The sequence below is a fragment of the Erpetoichthys calabaricus genome, chromosome 18 (genome assembly GCF_900747795.2).
Source record: "Erpetoichthys calabaricus chromosome 18, fErpCal1.3, whole genome shotgun sequence".
Taxonomy (NCBI): Eukaryota; Metazoa; Chordata; class Cladistia; order Polypteriformes; family Polypteridae; genus Erpetoichthys; species Erpetoichthys calabaricus.
Genome location: NC_041411.2, coordinates 6,949,955 through 6,970,989, shown reverse-complemented (window position 1 = coordinate 6,970,989; position 21,035 = coordinate 6,949,955). Strand labels below are relative to the sequence as shown.

At 39.5% G+C, this 21,035-nt stretch overlaps 1 protein-coding gene across 1 annotated transcript in view; it reads left to right on the top strand.

Moving 5' to 3' along the window:
• Nucleotides 1–21,035, top strand: part of ift81 (intraflagellar transport 81 homolog) — an 83,052-nt gene that overhangs the window by 25,061 nt on the left and 36,956 nt on the right. Inside the window, exons 10-11 of the mRNA XM_028824224.2 lie at nt 1,192–1,287; nt 7,632–7,778. Coding sequence (XP_028680057.1) covers nt 1,192–1,287; nt 7,632–7,778 — 243 coding nt within the window. The remainder of the gene's footprint in view (nt 1–1,191; nt 1,288–7,631; nt 7,779–21,035) is intronic.

Here is a 21,035-nt window from a genome sequence, read left to right as displayed (position 1 = left end):
CTTTACATAATGAAGAAAAGAAAAATAAAAGACAAAATACAAAATTAAAATAAGACAACATTAGTTAACATAGAAAGGAGTAAGGTCCGATGGCCAGGGTGGACAGAAAAAAACAAAAAAAGACTCCAGAAAGCTGGAGAAAAAAATAAAATCTGTAAGGGTTCCAGGCCACGAGACCGCCCAGTCCCCTTTGGGCATTCTACCTAACATAAATGAAATAGTCCTCTTTGTAGTTAGGGTTCTCACGGATACAGTTTTTTTTAATCAGGCCCTTTTTATTATTACAGTATAGATAAGTTTAAAATAGAAAAATGAAAAAGGTTCTCAGAGTTTGTCACCAGAAGTGGCTCTGGGTAACGTCACCACCTAAACATGTAAATGTTTGTTAATATGCATTGAGGAACCCTATGCTGGGCATTTAGGGCATAATTAGAAAGGTTCTGTAGTCTGGAATGATAACCTGATTCTCTTTGGACAAGAATAAGTACGGTGCAGACTAGTGGGGTCCTGCTTGGTGATTCATGGTGGGCATGCCTTTTGTTAATTTTGCACCATGTACTTTATCACAGCTAAGGTGCAGGTGAGACCCTTGGATAATTTTAACGAATTGCTCTTGGGTTAAACCAGTTTTGAAACCACTAGGTTAGGAGCCAAGGCTGTATTCAGATGTTTATAAACCTCTTTTTTTTTTAACAGGATCCTGTTTGGCAGTCATACAGGTTATTTTTAACAAATGAATAGTTCTCATTGTTGATTTTGACATCCCATTATTATTTGTCATGTTTGCATTTTATACATGGTTGAGTTTATGATAAAAAGAAAAATCCTGAATAGTACTGCAGAAGCATCGTACTGAATAAATGCTAAAAGGCCATGTCTTATATTGTTTACTGGTTGGCACTTTTTCCATTCCATATTGAATGACTCAAGTGAATAGGAGTTATGTAATGTGGTAAACAGAAGTATAATGCCACTTGTGAAGTGCTACAATTAATGAAGAAAAAGTAAAATCAGTTTGAATTTTTAAAAAACAACAACAACCAGATTTTTAGGACTCATAGACCAGATAATTCTGATCAGAGTTTAACAGCAAAAATGCTTTTAGCAACCTCCTATTTCTAGACAATTCAGTTTGTAAAGTATATATTGCATTGTATATGTCTAACTTTTTATCCCTTAAATTCATTTTAGATACAGGAACTGAATAAGCAAATTAATCAGCTAATAGAGAAACGAATGATGAGAAATGACCCAATTGATGATAAATTATCTCTCTTTAGACAGCAGGTATGTATAACTTACTGTTTTTGGGTTTACTCTTTAGAAACAGTAAAGATCACAGCCAGTTCCATAGTGCCAGAGTCAGCAGTGAACGCATTGTCCTTCATAAAGCTTGACTTCGCTGTAATTTTACTGTTGTTTGCCATGTGTTGATCAAGATGTTCTACTATGAGACCTTTCAGTGTTATTAAACTATGCTATGCAGTCCCCCAATTTTAATTCTTCATATTTCTGACTCCTATTCTTTGGAACTCGATCCTGCAGTCCATCTGTAACACTCACACATCAGTGTCCTGCCATACCTCAAAATCCCAGTTTTGTTTTCCTGTGCACTGTGCTGGCTGCGTCTTCATTTCTTCAATGACTTTTCTCTGCCTACAGTACTATTTACAAATACCTTGTACTGTTTGTCATCTTTTTAATAAAATATTTTCTTTTTAATAATTTATATCTGGACAGTTGTTAAGCTGTTGTTAGTATTTGATTATTTACCAATGATTTCTTTGTTTGTTTGTTTTTTAATTATTTTAGATGAACTGAACAAATTTAAATAGCCATCAACCATCAGCTAAACATTATTTAAAATGAGCAAATATTAAAAAGATTTTCTACTGCTCTGTAGAGTATAAAAGCAAACAGTTTATTGAGAAACATTCACAGAGCGGCTCCACTGTGTGTAGGATGTGACACATGTGTTGACTGTGGGCCGCTATTGGGCAAACAGTAGTAATGTGTGTAAAGTGGTTGACTAATCCTGTGTGATAATTTCAAGCTCTAGTCTCTTTTAACACAGCAAGTAGTTCAACAAGGCTTTGATTATTTTGGGTAGCTGATTCCTGCAGTGATAATTAAGTAGATGGGGATGCGAGAGAAGAGGCAGTGAGTGCTATTATTTCCCATCTCTGCTAATGAATGTTTTCAAAGCGCTAGATAGTGACAGAGCATCAAATCAGTTGAGAAATCCTGTTTGTGTAAATGCTTAGAGTGGGAACCTTTTGCAAATGTCATATGCACTGTATTTTCCTAATTATACAATACAATACAATACAGTTTATTTTTGTATAGCCCAAAATCACACAAGAAGTGCCGCAATGGGCTTTAACAGGCCCTGCCTCTTGACAGCCCCCCAGCCTTGACTCTCTAAGAAGACAAGGAAAAACTCCCAAAAAAACCTTGTAGGGAAAAAATGGAAGAAACCTAGGGAAAGGCAGTTCAAAGAGAGACCCCTTTCCAGGTAGGTTGGGTGTGCAGTGGGTGTCAAAAGAAGGGGGTCAATATAATACAATGCAGTACACAGAACAGAACAATTCCTCAATATAGTAAGAAATAAAAAATATAAATTTTAGAAGTACAGAGCAGAATTTAACAGTAGATGATATATCCCATAATAAGATTTGGATTTGTGTAGAGTCCTGGAGACCTCATCCTTCAAGCTGCCTCCCCCATTTGGCCATTCCACGGCTGAAACAGTGCTGGGCCAGCCAATCCGATGAAAGTACCCCTCTTTCCCATGATTCCTGCGATCCTCCATCTGGGATGACTTTTCCTTAGGCAGGCAAAACAACTTGGCAGGTAGGCCGTGGCACCAAGTGCCACATTTGAGTACAGAGGAGAAAAACAGAATAAGTGAGGGTTATTATACAATTATAACTGTCATGTTACTTATGTTTAAGTGCTAATGACTAACAACAGAGATGCAGTCTGTACAGTTAATCAGCAGCTCTAGTCAGGGTGTGCTAAACTGAAGTAGTGAGTCTTCAGCCGGGATTTAAAAGCTGAGACCGAAGGGGCATCTCTTATAGTAGCAGGCAGACCATTCCACAGTTTAGTGGCCCTGTAACTAAAAGCTCGACCTCCCACTGTTATTTTATTAATCCTTGGAACTATAAGCAGACCGGCATCTTGAGATCTTAATGTGCGCTCAGGTTTGTAAGTCATGATAAGTTCAGACAAGTAAGCCGGACCTCGACCATTTAATGCTTTATATGTTAAAAGAAGGATTTTGAAATCTGCCCTAAACTTAACCGGGAGCCAGTGTAAGGATTTAAGAACTGGAGTTATGTGTTCGTATTTTCTTGTTCTTGTAATAATTCTTGCAGCCGCATTTTGGATTAACTGGAGGCTATATAAAGAACAGTTTAAACATCCAGTGAACACCGCATTGCAGTAGTCAATCCTACTAGAGATAAATGCATGAATTAGTTTCTCAGAATCCTGTTTATTTAAAAAGCGCCTTAATTTCCTAACATTTTTAAGATGGAAGAAACATGTTTTGGACAACTTTTTTAATATGCACTTTAAATGACATGCTAGAGTCAAAGATAACTCCTAGATTGCGGGCTGATTCAGTAAAATTGACTGGGATTCCAACTGAGTTAAATGATGACAAAATATTGATGTGATCAGCATCATTCCCTCCAACAATTAACATCTCTGTTTTATCTGTATTTAAAGACAAGTAGTTCTCATTCATCCACTCCTTTAATTTGCTAACACAACTAATTAAAGACAATATTGGGGAAACTTTGTTTGATTTAAATGAGAGGTATAACTGGGTGTCATCTGCATACGAGTGAAAATTAGCATGATGTTTCCTAATGAGAGATCCCAGTGAAAACAGTAAAGGTCCCAGTACTGAGCCCTGCGGGACACCATATTGAACTTCTGTGTATAATGATAGAGTACTGTCAGCACATTTCTGTACATATTGGAATCGATTTGATAAGTAAGAACTAAACCAAGCGAGAACGGTGCATGTAAGCCCAACATCATTTTCTAGCCTGTGCAGTAAAATAGAATGGTCGATGGTGTCAACTGCTGCACTTAAGTCCAACAACATAATTACAGTGGAGTTTCCTTCATCCTGTGCATTCCTTCTGTTTTTGAATAAGGTGAAATTATTATTATTTACCTATTTGATTGACATCTTTATCCAAGACAGTTTAATAACATTTGGGATAAAATTGGATACTTTGGTTACAAACACACACTAAAGATCATGGGGATGCTATTCAAGTGCTTAATCACAGAACGAGAGAACAGCCAGAAGAACATTTTTAAAATTGAACTTGGATGTTTAATGAATCCATTGTATGAAAATGTAACTCCTTTAAAATCTCAAATGTATTAACCATCACCAAAACTAAAATGCATTCAATCTGTGGAAAATGGAAACAATGTAAACAAGCTTTCAGATGCTCTGACTGAGCTAGAATCGGTTATTTCACTTAAAGACCAAAAATATTCCAGTCATTTGGTTGCAACCTTTATGTTAGGAGCTGGACAATAAACCCTTAGATTTATCATACTAGTCATTTAAAACTATAACTTATGATACTTAATAATTATGCGAGCTGGCACCCAAAAATTCCCAGAGTCAAGTCAATAGCATGGAAGTGGGTTGAAGTTATCTACTATGCCGCTAGGTGTGACGTGCCGAAAGTCTTGTTAAACAGTCTGCCAAGTGACATTGTGCTGAGCTGATTGAGATGCGTGTTTCTGACATTTATTCTACAGTTGCACAGGTGACTTGGGTGATTTTTTTTTTTCCCCTCTGCAAGCTGAAAAAAAGCATGTCATGTCATATCGAACATCAAGACAATGATGATTGTGTCTTCTTCACATTAACTGACTTGTTAATAAAGAGTTTCTGAGTCAACAGACTGTTATTCAGCAACATTACGCTAAACTGCTGAGGCGTCTGTGAGAAACCATCAGGAAAAAATAATGTCTGGAGCAGTGACACATGCACCATAAGAGAGCACCTGCACACACATCACATTTTCAGTCAAAGAGTTTTTGACCGAAAACAATTTGGTTGTTGCATTGCAACCCCCAAAAATCGCCAGATGTCACTCTCTGTGACATTTATTTGTTTCCGAAATTGAAACTGAGACTGAAGTGCAGACGATTTCATACCATGGAAGAAATTGTGGGAGGTTCTAGACAGAATAAAAAAAAAGTCAAAGCGAACTTTATTGTCATCTCAACCATATACAAGTATACAGATAGACGAAATTGCGAAGCTCAGGGTCCACAGTGTAACAACATGAAGTGCAAATAATAAATTAAAAATAGAATTAAAATTTAAAATTAAAACACAAACAAGACAAGACATTGTGCAAAGGCAAGACAAAAAAGTAGCAGCAATATTGATGTGTAGTAAGCAATATGAACATTGATGCAATGTATGGTATTTGCAATCTAGATACATAAATATAGTCGATAGATAGATAGATAGATAGATACTTTATTAATCCCAATGGGAAATTCACATAAATAAAATAAATAGATATGTAACATAATAAATAATAAATAACTAGGGGGCTCTGCCCCCTGCTCACTTTGCTTGCCCACCCCCGGTTTGGTTTACCGGATATACAATTTAAAGAGATTGTTATTTTCATGGGAATTGTTACATATGCATTATTTTCACTTTTACTTTAAACCTTTTTGTAAAAACAATACTTGTTCTTTATTTCCGGCCCCAGGCGTGGTTACATCTCTTTCTTGCAGGACGTGTAACACTACTCGTGTTGTGAAGGGGGTGCGGCTGAATGCATGCTAAGGAGATACCGTCAGATCACCTGCTGTCTTTCTGCTGCTGGCGAGCTGCCTGTTCTGCTTGTCTCGCTGCCCGATCATTTCAAAGCCTGTACAGCAGCTGTCCTTTTGCCACTCCCGTCTCTGCCGCTCGTGTTGTGAAGAGGTGGGCATGGTTTAGGGTGGCTGAATGCACGCTAAGGAGAAGCAGTCGGATCATCTGCTGGCTTTCTGCTGCTGGCGAGCTGCTTGTTTTGCTTGTCGCTTGTCGTTGTTTTAAGAGCCGGGACCACATGATGCGTGTCTGCCAAAAGCAATCCAACAACTGCTAGGTTAGATGTCTGTAGACTTGTTTTAACTGATGTCTCACTGCCTTGTCTCGCGTCCCTTTGTTAAAACAATACTTGTCCTTTATTTCTGGCCCCAGGCTTGGTTAAATCTCTTTCTCGCAGGACGTATAACGTCGCTCACGTTGAGAAGGGGGGGACGGCTGAACGTATGCTAAAGAGATGCTGTCGGATCATCTGCTGTCTTTCTGCTGCTGCTGTTGCGCTGCCCGTCGATCATTTTATAGCCTATACAGCAGCTGTCCTTTTGCCACTTCGCGTCTCTGCCGCTTGCGTTTATGGGGTTTACGGGTTGGGGTAGTGTGGCTGAACGCATGCAAGAAGAAGCGGTCGGATCATCTGCTGGCTTTCTACTGCTGGCGAGCTGTGTGTTTTGCTTGTCGTTGTTTTAAGACCTGGGAGCAAGTTAAAGTGTCTTTTGCAGGACTTCAAATTGTCTTCCGAGAAGATCACGTCTCTTCTCCCTAGTCTCCCTCCCAAAGATTTTTTTTTATAATAGAGAGATAGATATAGATAATACAGAAATGATCAGTGTATGATAATAGTTGTTTAAGACAGGTGTAAACAATGACAGGTCAGAATGTTTCAGAATGCCCTGGAACATTGTGCCTTATAAAAGGTGCTATACAGTGTGACGTATATTTCTGTTAAGGCTCCAACTGTCTCCGTCACCCAAGGTGCCCGACTTCATACTCAAAGGTCTACCTGCTGAAATATACAAATAATGTGAGTATTAATTTGTAAGTCACTTAGGGTAAAACTGTTAGCTTAAAAATGACAGGTAAAATTAGTTCAGTTCAATGAAATTGTATAGCAGTTTGATATTAATAGCATACAAAGTGTTCCATAAAATAGGAGATTTTCAATTAATAAATCAAATATTTAATTTAACTCCACTTAAAATGGATTTAATCAATGCAAGACAGCACAGTCGGGTTTTCTCTGTGAAAGTAAGCCAACATCCTCATCTATTATTAAAAGAAGTGCTCTTCTTGGCATGCCAATTCCTTGTTCCATCTTTTTGTACAATACCATAATTGGAATGAATCTGGCATTTGCATTCTTCACTTCTGCCAGAATTACCCTTAATATGGATATAGCTATTAGGCAGTAATTCAGATTCTTTTTTAGCTTTACAGCATAATGAAAGTGTGGTTTACCCAGGTCGTTAATTACTGATTTAATGTAATTTGAAATATATAGGCTTCTGATTTGAAGTGACAAAATAGTGCAGTGTTTATGATGAACTATAACCCCTTCATTTCTAAGATTTTAACTTAATGATGTTATACTTTTAGATGACTTGCTTTAGCACTTCATTTGAGCTTTATTGCCTTATGAAACACAAGCTTTCAGATGTGTGACTGCATTGTTACAAGTTGCCAAAGAAAAAATGAATATGAGGTGACACGGTAGGAGTTTGTTTTAGTACAGTTCCCTGATTTTCCATTCTCTACCCAGGCATCAATTATCATGCGCAAAAAAGAAGCTAAAGCGGAAGAGCTACAAGAAGCAAAAGAAGAGCTGTCCAGAGTAGAAAAAGAACTGGCACAGCGGTCAAGTCAGGCACGGGACTTGGATGGTAATGAAATCATTAAAGATGATGAGGTAAGTGAGGACACACATTTGAATGGAGTTTTAAAATAAAAGGCAAAATACAAAACTTTGTGCATCTGTTGTTTGCTGTTACCGACTTTGTGCGGGAAATTTAAACACAGCATACAAGCCTAAGTTGTTTGAATAAATCCAATCTGGGCATCATCTATTTATTTTTCTAATTGAAGCTGTACCCACTGATAACTAATCTGAAGCAAGCTTTACGATTATTACATTATAAGACACAAGATTCAGTTTAAAAGAACACTAATGTGTATAACAGGTGAAAACTGAACTAGAAGCAAAAATTAAATTAAAGTAACATTTTTTCCAGTATAAAGCTACTGTACATGTGGTGATCATTGATATCAAGTAATGTCTCCAGTGGTATGGAGTCTCACTGATTCCCTGTCACACATTCAATAACCACTGTACACCTGCCGTACCAAACAGACAATGGTGCTGTGGATAGTATTGTAATTGGTGTCCAGATATGTCTTACAGATGTGACTGGCCTCATGGCTCGTCAGGGAGGGGTGTAGATGTCATTGGGATCCCTGATAGATAGCATTCTTGTGTGGTCGTGCAATGGTCTGTTGTAAGACAGCTACAGGCAAATCATCAACAAATTGTTGTACGATTGCTGTTACAATCATCTACGCATTTCCTCAACACTATCATTCTAGCCCTAACAAGCAGTCGATATGTTCATTGTGTAGGTTACGGCTTCCTACGCCATGACACCTTCTTTTCATTTTGCCATTTCAGAATGTTTTCACGATTTCAACTTTGGCTGCCTCATTTCCTTACATAGACCTGTCTGTCATCAGTGAAAATAAAAGCAGGCCTTAACTGTTAATAATTAATAATAATAATAATTCTTTGCAGTTATATAGCGCTTTTCTCACTACTCAAAGTGTTCAGCAATTGCAGGTTAAGGGCCTTCCTTGCTCAAGGGACCAACAGAGCAGAGTCCCTATTGGCATCTACAGGATTCGAACCGGCAACCTTCCGATTGCCAGTGCAGAAATTAGATGCTGATTTAATGGCAATTCATTTCAGTACTGGCTACTTAACTTCAACCCTGGTCTGCTGGCAGCAGCAAATACAAACAATCTTGGGCAAATGAGTGTTGTGAGTGGAATTTCTGTGGTCCCAAGCTGTTGTCCAACCACACATGACTGTATGTGGTACCCCCATGGTCCATATAACCCATCCCTGTCTGGTTATCACCTTTATAGTCTTACTTGCAGCCCTCACAAAGTAGGTGAATATTTTGCTGTGCAAATTTGAACTGGTGCTTCTGGGTGCGTACAGATGATACTACAAAAAAAACCTGGTTTTCTCCCTTCTGAGAAAAAGTTTATATGTTAAATTATGATTTATTGACACCTTTGTATTTTGCTAAGCATCCATTTATAGATTCCCCCACCCAATACCTCGGATATTCAGTAGCATACGGGCAGAAATTGCTTTCCATGACATCTGCAAGCTGCAAAATAAATGTGCCTGATCTTAAATGGTTATAAATCTGAATGGCAGCTGTTGCACTGAAATTATTGCTTTGGCTGCTCGCCTATCTTTTTTTACAGTCAGGATCGCAATTTTAATAGAATTCTTGGTTTTACAAAGTGAAATTGGAGTATTCAGGAGAGCTTATCAATAAAGCAGATAACTGGCACCTTTGTTATTTCTGTTCATTTAGGCATCCATTCAATAATGTGAGCAATACCGGATTCTAAGTAACAGTATAAACTGAATTAAGAGGAGCCATATTACAAAGGCATATCTGTACCTGATATGTAGCGAATGATGGCCGTTGTCAATTGTGAATTGGAAAGGGCAAACCTATTACATGATTTTGCAGTTAAACAGTTAAGAAGGCTTTCACAACATAGAAACCCCCAGTGGGCTGTTTCATATCAAAAAGAATGCTGCTTTCATCTCCACCTGCTCAGTACAGCACGGCAGCAGCATTGGCTCCCTTGTACACATTGTTATGTAGTGCCGGAGAGAATGTGGAGAGTCAGAGGCCACACTGGGCATGTATGCTTGGCAGCAGAACAATGAAAAGGGATTTCAGTAAATTGGGAATCACAATTCTGGGGTGCAGGGATCCCCAGGCAATATTTCTCCTCACTTATTCTCATAAAAATATTATACTAAGAAAAAGAAATCCATTTATCATTAACCAGATTTGTCCAGTGATGTACAGATTGGCAACAAGAGTTAATGAGAAGTTAAACATTTTGTATGGGTATTGTAAAAGATGAGCATAGGAGGACACAGTTCTTATAACTCTTTTGAAAGTTTTTTTTTGTCTTGTAAATGTCCAGTTCAACTACATGTCTAGTAAGGCCAATAAAATAGTTAATTATCATCAATACATATTTTATTGCCACTCTGTCCTCCGCTGTATTTTTCTCAAGATAATTTCAAATTATTTTTGTGTTGACTTGGCCACCAGCAAGATCAATAAAAAGCAATATAGTGAGGGAGTTAAAGACATTGTATGCTTTGGTGTGGCTAAGAGTTCTATGTCTGTTGTTTAATTAAAGAACAGAATTGAGTAAGATTTATGTTATTTTCATTTATGCTTGTTAGAATGGGGTGCCCCACCCTGGAATGGTTCCTTCGTTATAACCAATGCTTGGTACCCAGTGAAAAACTCTGCACCCTATAAGTGTGATGTAGATGATTAGGATCTGATTAAGGAAGGGTGGGAATACTTTTGCTTTCTGCGTTGTATTTTGACTTTGCATCGATTTTTTTCCCCAGGTTATCTCATACACGAACCATATTGCAGTATACATTGGCATAAGATAACATTCCCCAGATTGCTGTGCAACATAAACAAAAAATACCAGCCAGTGATCCCTGTGTATTGTAAAGATTCAATAATAAACTTAAGCAACAAGTTGAAAGTACAACGTCTTTGCAGACGTTGAGTCAATCTATTGAACTGCCTCCATAGACGGCAGGCGTAGGGCTTTATGTCCTTAAGACAGGAAGAGACTGGTCTGAGGGGTAGAACCAGAAGTGACCTCACAGGTCCTCGACATTGTGGGCTTCTATCTGTAAATGAAAGTGAACAAGATGTGAATACCAGCACCCCCTCTCGACTTGGAGCGCAACTATTGACACACAAGCCCATTGAATGCATCCTACTCGGATGTGCATGACAATATGTACTATACTCTACTAAAGTGTACTTCACTTTACTAATAAATGAATAAATAACAGGTAAATGGATAGACAATGTAAATTCAAATATATAGTAATGAGTGATAACATTAATAACAGATTACCTGTTGTAACGTAAGGCGCTATATTGCGCCTGACCCGGCACAGATTGGACACGGGAGGCGTGTATAAACCAAAAGACTTTTATTTTTCTTCAGCTGGAGGGCACGTCTTCCCCGTAATCCCTCCAGCCACAATACAGTCCCAAGCACCAATAAGTCACAACACCACTATCCTCTTTCTCCGACCACCACTCCTCCACAAGCTTAGTCCTCCTCCTCCCGACTCTGGCCATTGAGTGGTGGTTTCTGGCTCCCTTTTATCATGGGGGAGTCAGAGGCACATCTTTTCTGATCTGTTGTCAGACATTGCAGTTGGATGCTGTAAATTTGCTTATTCATAATCACAACATATCAAAAGTATGAAAAGTATATACTCATTTTCATATTTTCCATGTTTAACTGCATTTGCATGTTTTATTTACTTTTGTTATCATTGATCAACACAAAAACATAATACAAAAACAACTTTCAGTTGATGCTTCTATATTAATTCTGAATAAAAAGAAAACAGGAAATGAGTGATTACTTAAGAATTCGCCCACCTTGAATCAATATTTGGTAGAGGTACGTTTGGTAGATCGCCAAGGCAATTTAATCTAATTTTTTTTTTTTTTAAATACACAAGTCTGTTCTGGCTTTGTCTATCTGATATCAGTACGTTTTTCCCCCTGTGTTTCTTAGATCTGCTCACTGGATGGAAAGCTGGTATGAACAGCGTTTTTTTATTTTATTTATGTACTATTGCTGACTCATAATCTTGGTTGAATTAATAACCATGCTTTTAAAGTATCACCTCAGAACATTTGGTTTTAATGTTCAACTTTGATTTTAAGCTTTGGTGATTTTTTTTTTTCTAATAGATGAATTTCAGCAGGGTCACAGAAGATTACTTTGTATTTCTCTCCAGTGTTCCTTGATTTAGTCCTACATCCATTTTAGCTATAATCTCCATAAGCTTTCCAGGTCCTGACAAAAAGAAGCCTTTCTATGACCTGATACGTCCATCTTGTTACTTTAGGATTTAAATGATGTTCTCAGTGTGATTTTTACACTTAATTCAAACACAAACATAGCCCTCCGCATTAATGTCAGAAGAGAGTCCATTATTGATTTTGATATAAAATATTCTTCCTCTTGGTTTTTGTTAGTCAAAGTGTAATTTGTGTGACCTTTCCTTAAACAGTGGCTTTTGTTTTGCCATGTCTTATGAAATCCAGATTTGTTGTTTTCTCCTTATCACATGCACAATATCCCTGATTTGAGACGGAAAAGGGTGGAGTGCCCTCCCAGGGTTGGTAGCGAGATCCTGCCCCAAGTGGAGGAGTTCAAGTATCTTGGGATCTTGTTCACGAGTGAGGGAAGTCACTGCTTTTTGCAGATGATGTTGTCAGGCCGTGATCTTCAGCTCTCTCTGGATCGGTTCGCAGCTGAGTGTGAAGCGGCTGGGATGAGAATCAGGACCTCCAAATCCGAGACCATGGTCCTCAGCTGAAAAAGGGTTGAATGCTCTCTTAGGGTTGAGAGCGAGATCCTGCCCCAAGTGGAGGAGTTCAAGTATCTCGGGATCTTGTTCACGAGTGAGGGAAGAATGGAGCGTGAGATCGACAGGCGGATCGGTGCGGCATCCGCAGTAATGCGGGCTCTGCATCGGTCTGTCGTGGTGAAAAAGGAGCTGAGCCGCAAGGTGAAGCTCTCAATTTACCAGTCGATCTATGTTCCTACCCTCACCTAAGGTATGGATAGTGACCGAAAGAACGAGATCGCGAATACAAGCGGCTGAAATGAGTTTCCTCCGCAGGGTGTCTGGGCTCTCCCTTAAAGATACGGTGAGAAGCTCAGAGTAGAGCCGCTGCTCCTCCACATCAAGAGGAGTCAGATGAGGTGGCTCGGGCATCTGATCAGGATGCCTCCTGGACGCCTCCCTGGTGAGGTGTTCCGGGCACGTCTAACCGGGAGGTGGCCCCGGGGAAGACCCAGGACACGCTGGAGGGACTATGTCTCTCGGCTGGCCTGAGAACGCCTTGGGATTCCCCCGGAAGAGCTAGAAGAAGTGGCCGGGGAGAGGGAAGTCTGGGTATCTCTGCTCAAGCTGCTGCCCCCGCGACCCGACCTCGGATAAGCGGAAGAGGATGGATGGATGGATGGAAAACTCTCAGAAGCATTGAACGTTTTGGGGCATATCCTGTTTCACACAGATGATGCAGTTGTGGTTTGATTGCTGTTTTATCTTAATCAGGAATGTTTTTGTTGGGTGTCCTAGCCATATTGTCAAAATGTAAGTAGAAATGGAAACATTATTTTGTTTAGTGGGGCAGCATGGTGGCGCAATGGTAGCGCTGCTGCCTCATAATTAGGAGACCCGGGTTCGCTTCCCAGGTCCTCCCTTCATGGAGTTTGCATGTTCTCCCCATGTCTGCGTGGATTTCCTTCCGGGTACTCCAGTTTCCTCCCACAGTCCAAAGACATGCAGGTTAGGTGGATTGACGATCCTAAATTGTCCCTAGTGTGTGCTTGTTGTGTGGGTGTGTGTGTACGTGGTTGTGCCCTGCGGTGGGCTGGTGCCCTGCCTGGGGTTTGTTTCCTGCCTTGTGCCCTGTGTTGGCTGGGATTGGCTCCAGCAGACCCCTGTGACCCTGTAGTTAGGATATAGCGGGTTGGATAATGGATGGATGGATGACGACAAAATACAATACAGTACAATGCAATTTATTTTTGAATAGCCCAAAATCACACCAAGAAGTGCCACAATGGGCTTTAACTGGCCCTGCCTCTTGACAGCCCCCCAGCCTTGACTGGAAAAACTCCCAAAAAACCCTTGTGGGGAAAAAATGAAAGAAACCTTGGGAAAAGGAGTTTAAAAAGAGACCCCTTTCCAGGTAGGCTGGAAGATGAGGGTGATAATGATGTTAAAATTCTAAAGTTTTAAATTTTGGTCACCTTAGTGCCTGTTATCACTAGGTTTGTGGCTATTGATTGGTAAATGTTTTACATCGTATTTAACATTGAGCTGAATGTTCTATATTTGTTCACACTTGCCTTTCTGTTGTAAGTAATTTCTTTTCCCTCTGACAATATATATTTGCAGATTCATCTTGGTTTAGCTCTTGTGTTTTGGCTGCCTTTTTGTTTTAGTCTTTAATTTATCCAAGTGTCTTAAATTATCCCAGAGAAAGCTCTCCAAATCCTTCATGCAACAATTTTGACTGGTTTGGCCCACATAATTTACAGACTGAATTGGTCTTGACATACTGTATATTTGGGACTTACCAGAAGTGGTCGTATTTAACCCAGCCTAACTAATCATGTTAATTTGAAAGGTGATTGGCTTCCCCAAGGCCTGTGGAGTCTATGTGGATATTTATGAAACCAGTTGTTTTTAAACTCAGGTTTATGTAACAAATTTGGTGTTTCCCAGTCTACCATTTCCAATTCTTCCACCATATTTTAATCCTAAAGGCTGTTTTATACTCCTGCATCAAGCCTACACTGTAGCTATGTGTGTAGGCTACACCATAAAAAGCAGTTTTTACTTCTGCATTGCACTGCACTGCACCACAGCCACATGCCTGAACTTTAGTTGGAGGTATCTGTTGTGCGCAAGAAAAGCGAATGGTCCATTAAATTGCAGGCAGTTGTTTTGCCCTCCAGTATCATATTTCTTCCTCAGGCGAATGTATTTGTTTGTCACGTTTCCACTTTTTCATACATTCCCTGATTTCCGAAACAGAAGTGCCTTTCAAGAAATAAGTTGTAACCAAACTGGCCAATCAGAGTCTGCACATTGTTTGCACCAAAGTAACACATAATCACGTTTTTGAGGTGGTGCACATCAGGGTGTAGGCGGAGCAGAATATGGTGTACCTATGGCATAGGTTCGACAAAGAAGTATAAATTAGTCTGATGAAATAGGGGAATTACAAGTTCTGTGGAATTGCAGAAAAATTACATAGTGATAAACTGTTGACCATTTGGTGACAGTAACCTACTTTGATTTTTTTTTTAATAGCCTGAAACTAAGCTGAAAATTAAATGAAAGAGATGTAGTAGAAATAAAAACAAATTTAAAAAAGAAACTAAAACTACCTTGGATGTTGCTCACTATGAAAGCTCTGTGGTATCAGAAGAATGCAGGATCTGACTTTGCCAGAGCCAGATTCCATTCAGACCTCTAAATCATGTAAACAAAGGTGGTAATGGTATGCCTCTGAGATGCAGCTTTTCAAATGACCTGGCATCCAACTAATGTTTCTAGAGCCGCTGTTCAACAATGAAATGAATGTGTACTTCACTTTGGAACACGGAGATGCATACTAGGCAGGCATGAATTCAGATCATTATTAATTTGTCTGTTTTCAGATATTGAGGGGTGGGAAAACTTTGAATAATTAACTTTACAACAGTCGATGAATTTTTGTGACAAAAAAAACAAGAATTAAAATTCAAGATTTAGGTCAGAGAGTCATTGTAGCCCTAAATGTAAACATACTGCAGTTGTAATGTGGAAACTGCCAAAGTGCCAGATATATAGAAGGCAGGCTCTATTGTAGGCACGGAGCTGGACAGTTTGAGATCTGTGGCAGAGCGACGGGCGCTGAGCAGACTCCTGTCAATCATGGAGAATCCACTAAACAGGATCATCTCCAGACAGAGGAGCAGCTTCAGCGACAGACTGCTGTCACCGTCCTGCTCCACTGACACACTGAGGAGATCGTTCCTCCCCCACACTATGCGACTCTTCAATTCCACCCGGGGGGGTAAACGTTAATATTATACAAAGTTGTTGTCTGTTATATCTACATTTTTTTTAATTACTCTTTAATTTAATATTGTTTCTTTATCAGTATGCTGCTGCTGGAGTATGTGAATTTCCCCTTGGGATTAATAAAGTCTCTGTCTCTGTCTCTCTAATTGCAGTCACCCTCACTCCAGCTACCTCAGTTGAGATTCTCCATTTAATCCAACACGTTCTTCTTAGGGATGAATGGTGAAATGGCAGTACTTGGGAGAAAGACCATGTGGACAGTTCATTGGGAACTGCCGTCTTTTTTTTAATGATATTGCTATTTAACAGTTGATACGAGTCAGCTGTTTACAGGCAATTAATAGGAAAAATTATAAAGACAAAATAAGTACGTTCTTCTCAATAACATTAAATGTAATGAATTGTTCTGAATCTGGCGTCAAGTCGTGTTCTGAAGTAAGAGTTTCAAAGACACAAGTAATAAGCACCTGGTCAGACTACAGAGATAGGAATGCCTATACAGGGGGTCCTCGGGTTACAACGTCTCGTACATACGACGTTTTGAGTTTACAACGCTCACTCCCATAAAAACATAAAAAAAATTGAGACTTGAGAAGGAATTAAAGGTAAGGATTTTTTTTTACACTCATTTTTTCTGTTACTACAGTACAGTGTACAGTACAGTATATTTATGTCCTTTTCCTTTTTCTGTGGCTTAGTTGTGTTTTTATATTCTAGATTATGATTTTGCAAATGTCTTAGGATAGGTAAGTGACTTAAGTTAGGGTGTGTTTCGACTTGGTTGGGAAACACTGATTTAAAGGGTGAGGCTGAACAACTAGAAACAGGGTAAGGGTGCATGGAAAGAGAAGTTTACAGTTTGCAGATAAAACAGAAGGGAAATACGATAGAGAACATAAGGAGGATAAGTTAGACTGAAAGGGTTAAAAAGTGATAAGCTAAAATAAAAAAGTCAAATAACTGACTATCTATCTATTATATAGCACCTTTCATATCTATCTATCTATCTATCTATCTATCTATCTATCTATCTATCTATCTATCTATCTATCTATCTATCTATCTATCTATCTATCTATCTATCTATCTATCTATCTATCGCACATGGTAAGATGTCAGTTTAGATGGGATGTTGGCAGCTTCACATAATGAAGACAAGGAACCAAGACATAGGAAGCCTTGGCAGAGGGTGTATTGGTAACTAGGCTATCAATATCCACTTTAATAAAAAGTTAACTGACAGTGTGTCTGTCTGTGCGTCCATCCATTTTGCGATGTCTCTATAATTCCATACAAATGCACGTCACAAACATTTGTTGTAAAAAATGTATTGCATTTGTCATTCCAACTGATAGCGCATCACAAACATTAGCACAGCTTTTACATATCCCATACCAAATAGCATATAACAGATAGAAATGCATTGTACTGTGCACTGTAAACGTTAATGCTGTGGACTATGTTGATTAGTTAGATTTCAGCCCATCTACCTCAGTCTGCCCCAGGTCAATAGATGAAATTCAACCCCCTTTTAGCCTAAATAATTCTCTCAAATAATGGTATATTGCCAAGGGTTAATAGTTAAGGCCCTGAATGTAAGTAATTCTGAATTAAAGCTGTAGAGGTAAATATCATGTGATTTAATGCGAGTCTGCTACTCTGATAGGCGGAATAAGGGAGACTCATTATCTGATGTGTTGCTCAGTGTTTCCTTTTATGGTGGACAGCCTATCTGAGTGTTGCCTGGTTGTTTAATGGAGAGTAGGGGTTAAGGATTACAGGAGCACCCAGTGTCGCTAGATAGGGTCCTAGGAGACTGACCTAAGGAGTTCAAGAGGTCATTCCTATCCCCAGGAGAAATCACATGAATATCCCAGAGAGTATTTTATGGCCCTCATTGGCACAATAAGAGAGGCAATGAGACAACCCACTAAACTAGGCAGGAAATGAAACTTGTTTGGGGAAGCGCTAAGTGGCTGTAGAGTTGCAGTGTTGCCCAGTGTCTCCAAGTATCCTTTTCACTTTATGTTCTGATGCAGTTTCAGTCATTTTCAGTTCATGGGCAGCTCAAGAAAGGCCCGTAGTTACCACACCATTTCAAAATATTATTTGTGAAACTCTTGGATTGTATATTGGCTGTACTGTAATAGAATCAAATAATTTGATTTGTGTTTGTTATTCGTTGGTGCCGTGCCAGCAGTGTGTGTATTGTTCTTCACATGCGTAAGTACAGGGACAGACACACCTCACATTGTGCTTCAAAACAAAAAAATTCTGGTTGAGTGACATAGTGTTCATACATGGTAGCTTAAAGTAAATATACAAGATTTTTTTTTTTGATCCTGTAATTTGATTGTTACACAGTAAAAACAATTTGCCAACTTAAACAAATAATTATGTGACAAAAATTTAAGCCTTGCTATATAATTTTGTAGCAATATAGACAACAGCATACACAAGTCACTAAACAAAGCAGTAGCATTAAACACTATCGATAATTTTCTAATATTATTAAATAAATATATCAACACATGAATCAGACAGGTCAGGTCAGGTTGGGGAGCAGGCACCAATACAGCGCATTGCTGCACCCACCACATAACAAAACAGCTCGGGATCCTGGTTGGCAACCTCCAGGCAGACATGCTGTCCAGTCCCAACCCCCATCTATCTGCTGCAGCCAGGTGTTACGTGGACATCCCCTTGGCCTGGTCCACCTGCCCGGGTCCTCAACAATGAGAATCCTGTAAGCCAGATCACCCTCGGGGAGTCGCGCCACATGGCTGCTGTGCCGTAACTGCCGCTCCCTCACAATGCAGATAATGTGCATCACGTGGGACACAAAGTCAAACCTACAGTACCCAAGGATGGTACCCAGGGATTCCCAGAAGAGACACAGTACTGAATTATCTGAGCTGCACAATGTCAGTAGTAGTAAGAAAGACCAGAAGAAGGAGGAAAAGGTGGATGGACAAGCAGGAAACCCAAAATGTGTACAGTATGGTGGGAAACTGGATAAAGTCTGTCTAACAGGAAAATAGAGAATGGGGATCACATTAGAACAATAAAGCAGTAGTGCAAACACAGTAGATGATTGTATGAAAGATAGCAGTTTGACAGTCTAGCCTAAAAACTTGCAAGATATGCTGGATGGTATTTAAGCAAACCATTTACAGTATTGCAGAGGAGTAAGTGGTCTGAGATGATGGAAAGGGCTTTCTTTAGACATCTCATAATTCGCATACACACACGAAGTGCAGACCCAAAGATGACCTGAGCCGTTTCACCAGCCTGCTGCACTGAACCGCAGTCCTTCACAGTGCGGTAGCCTAAGCCTTTTGTAATACGTTCTCTCTGCTGTTCATTTGGGGAGGGGAGTGAGCATCTGGTATCCATGTGCTCATGGGCTCTCTTTTGCCTTAAAAGGGTCATGTCTGCCTGGCAGCCCTCTCACTTCCTGTTCTCTTAAAGGGACAGTCCAGTCTCCATCTTTCCAGTCTAAGACGCTATAAGCCAGCAGGTTTTTTTTTTATTTTGCCTTATAAAAGCCCTTCATGTCCTTACTCTGTCTTTAAAAAAGGCTACAGACACTTGTGACAGCTCCTGGATCTCATGTCCTCTACCATACTGAGAATGTTTTTATGCTGCTGCCAATGCCTGATCTCTCTTCTTCTCCTCCTCCTCCTGGCTGCCCCTGTCTGTAGCCATTCAGGGGCATCAGAACATTGCCAGAGGACTGTAAGCCCTATGAATTCCCTTCCTTCTGCGCTGGCATAATAGCATGTGTTGTCTCTGCCAGGGCATATGTCTCTCTTGCTCTTTTGCTCTCTCTCCGTTTATCCTAGGGACTTCCCGAACTCCGTCTCTGTCCTGTGATGCCCTTTAGGAAAGAACTTTGAAGCCATTATTTAAAAAATATACTGTATATCTCTAGTACAACATAATTGAAATGTTACATCTATTTTTTATTCCTTACCGTTAGTCAAGTAAACCTTATTTCAGTTAGGACAGTTATCTGCTTTATTTCTAAGCCAAGATGCTAAATACTTGGCATGACATTTTCCAATGGAGAGTCCAGTCAGATTATCTTGCACAAGCTGTGGTGTTGCTCTCTCATTTGCCCCAGCTTGGCTGCCATTTTGTGTGCATTTTGCCAGTATTTAAAGGAGAATGCAGTTCTCAAAGTAGAGATTCATACTTCTCAGTTGCTTTGATTATGTTTGTAAAAGTTGGAAGGTATTTTCTTAATATATTTTCAGAGACTCTATGCAGGAATTTCATCAGATTGTTCTGAGATTATGTACTGTATCAAATCAGGAGAATATGACTTCAGTCACACACATCAAATGCTATTGTAGAACTTTATTAGAAAACTTGCAGATTTATTTTTAATGTACATGTCTTACATTAAGGGCAGTGTTGTTGATAGTGGCGTAGTGGTACCACTGCTGCCTCACAGTAAGGAGACCAGGGTTCATGTCACATGTTCTCCCCATTTCTGCATGAGTTTCCTCCCACTGTCCAAATATCGCTAAATTGGGCCAGGTGTGTGTTTGTGTGTGCTTTTCCCCTGTCCAGGAGTTTGTTTTTCCCTTGTCCCCTGTGCTAGGTGGGATAGGAACCAGCATGGAACCTGCTCTGGATTAAATGGGTTAGAAAATGACATGACATCCTATGTTCACATTGAATATTCTAACATAATGAAATGTGATAAAGTAAATTGTACATTTTTACATTGCTTAATTGTTTCTTAGAAATGTGCAGCATCAAGCATATGTCTTAAACAGGATGATTCATAGGAAACCCAAATATGAAAATGAAAGAGTGTCAGCTATCTGAACCAACAATGTTTTATTCAGAATTGAGCCTGTAGAATGGGTCCCTAAATCGTTATGATTATTATATGTTTAACACCTGGAGAGTAATAATACATGGCCCGCCTGAGTTTAAACTGCTCCCGTTTTTTCTAGGCTGGGTAGTCACGATGAAATCTCAAATGTGACTAGTTATGTTTATGGGTTTCTATGGCAACAGGCGGCATTTTTTTTTTTAATATACTGCATATTAAACTGCAGCTATTTATACTTTAATGAACAGTATGGGACCATAGGCCAAGTCACATTTATCCAGCTTTCACCGAGTTGAGCTGAATTCCCATGCAGGTTTATTTTTAGAAAAATGTAAAAAATGTTCTTTTCGGAC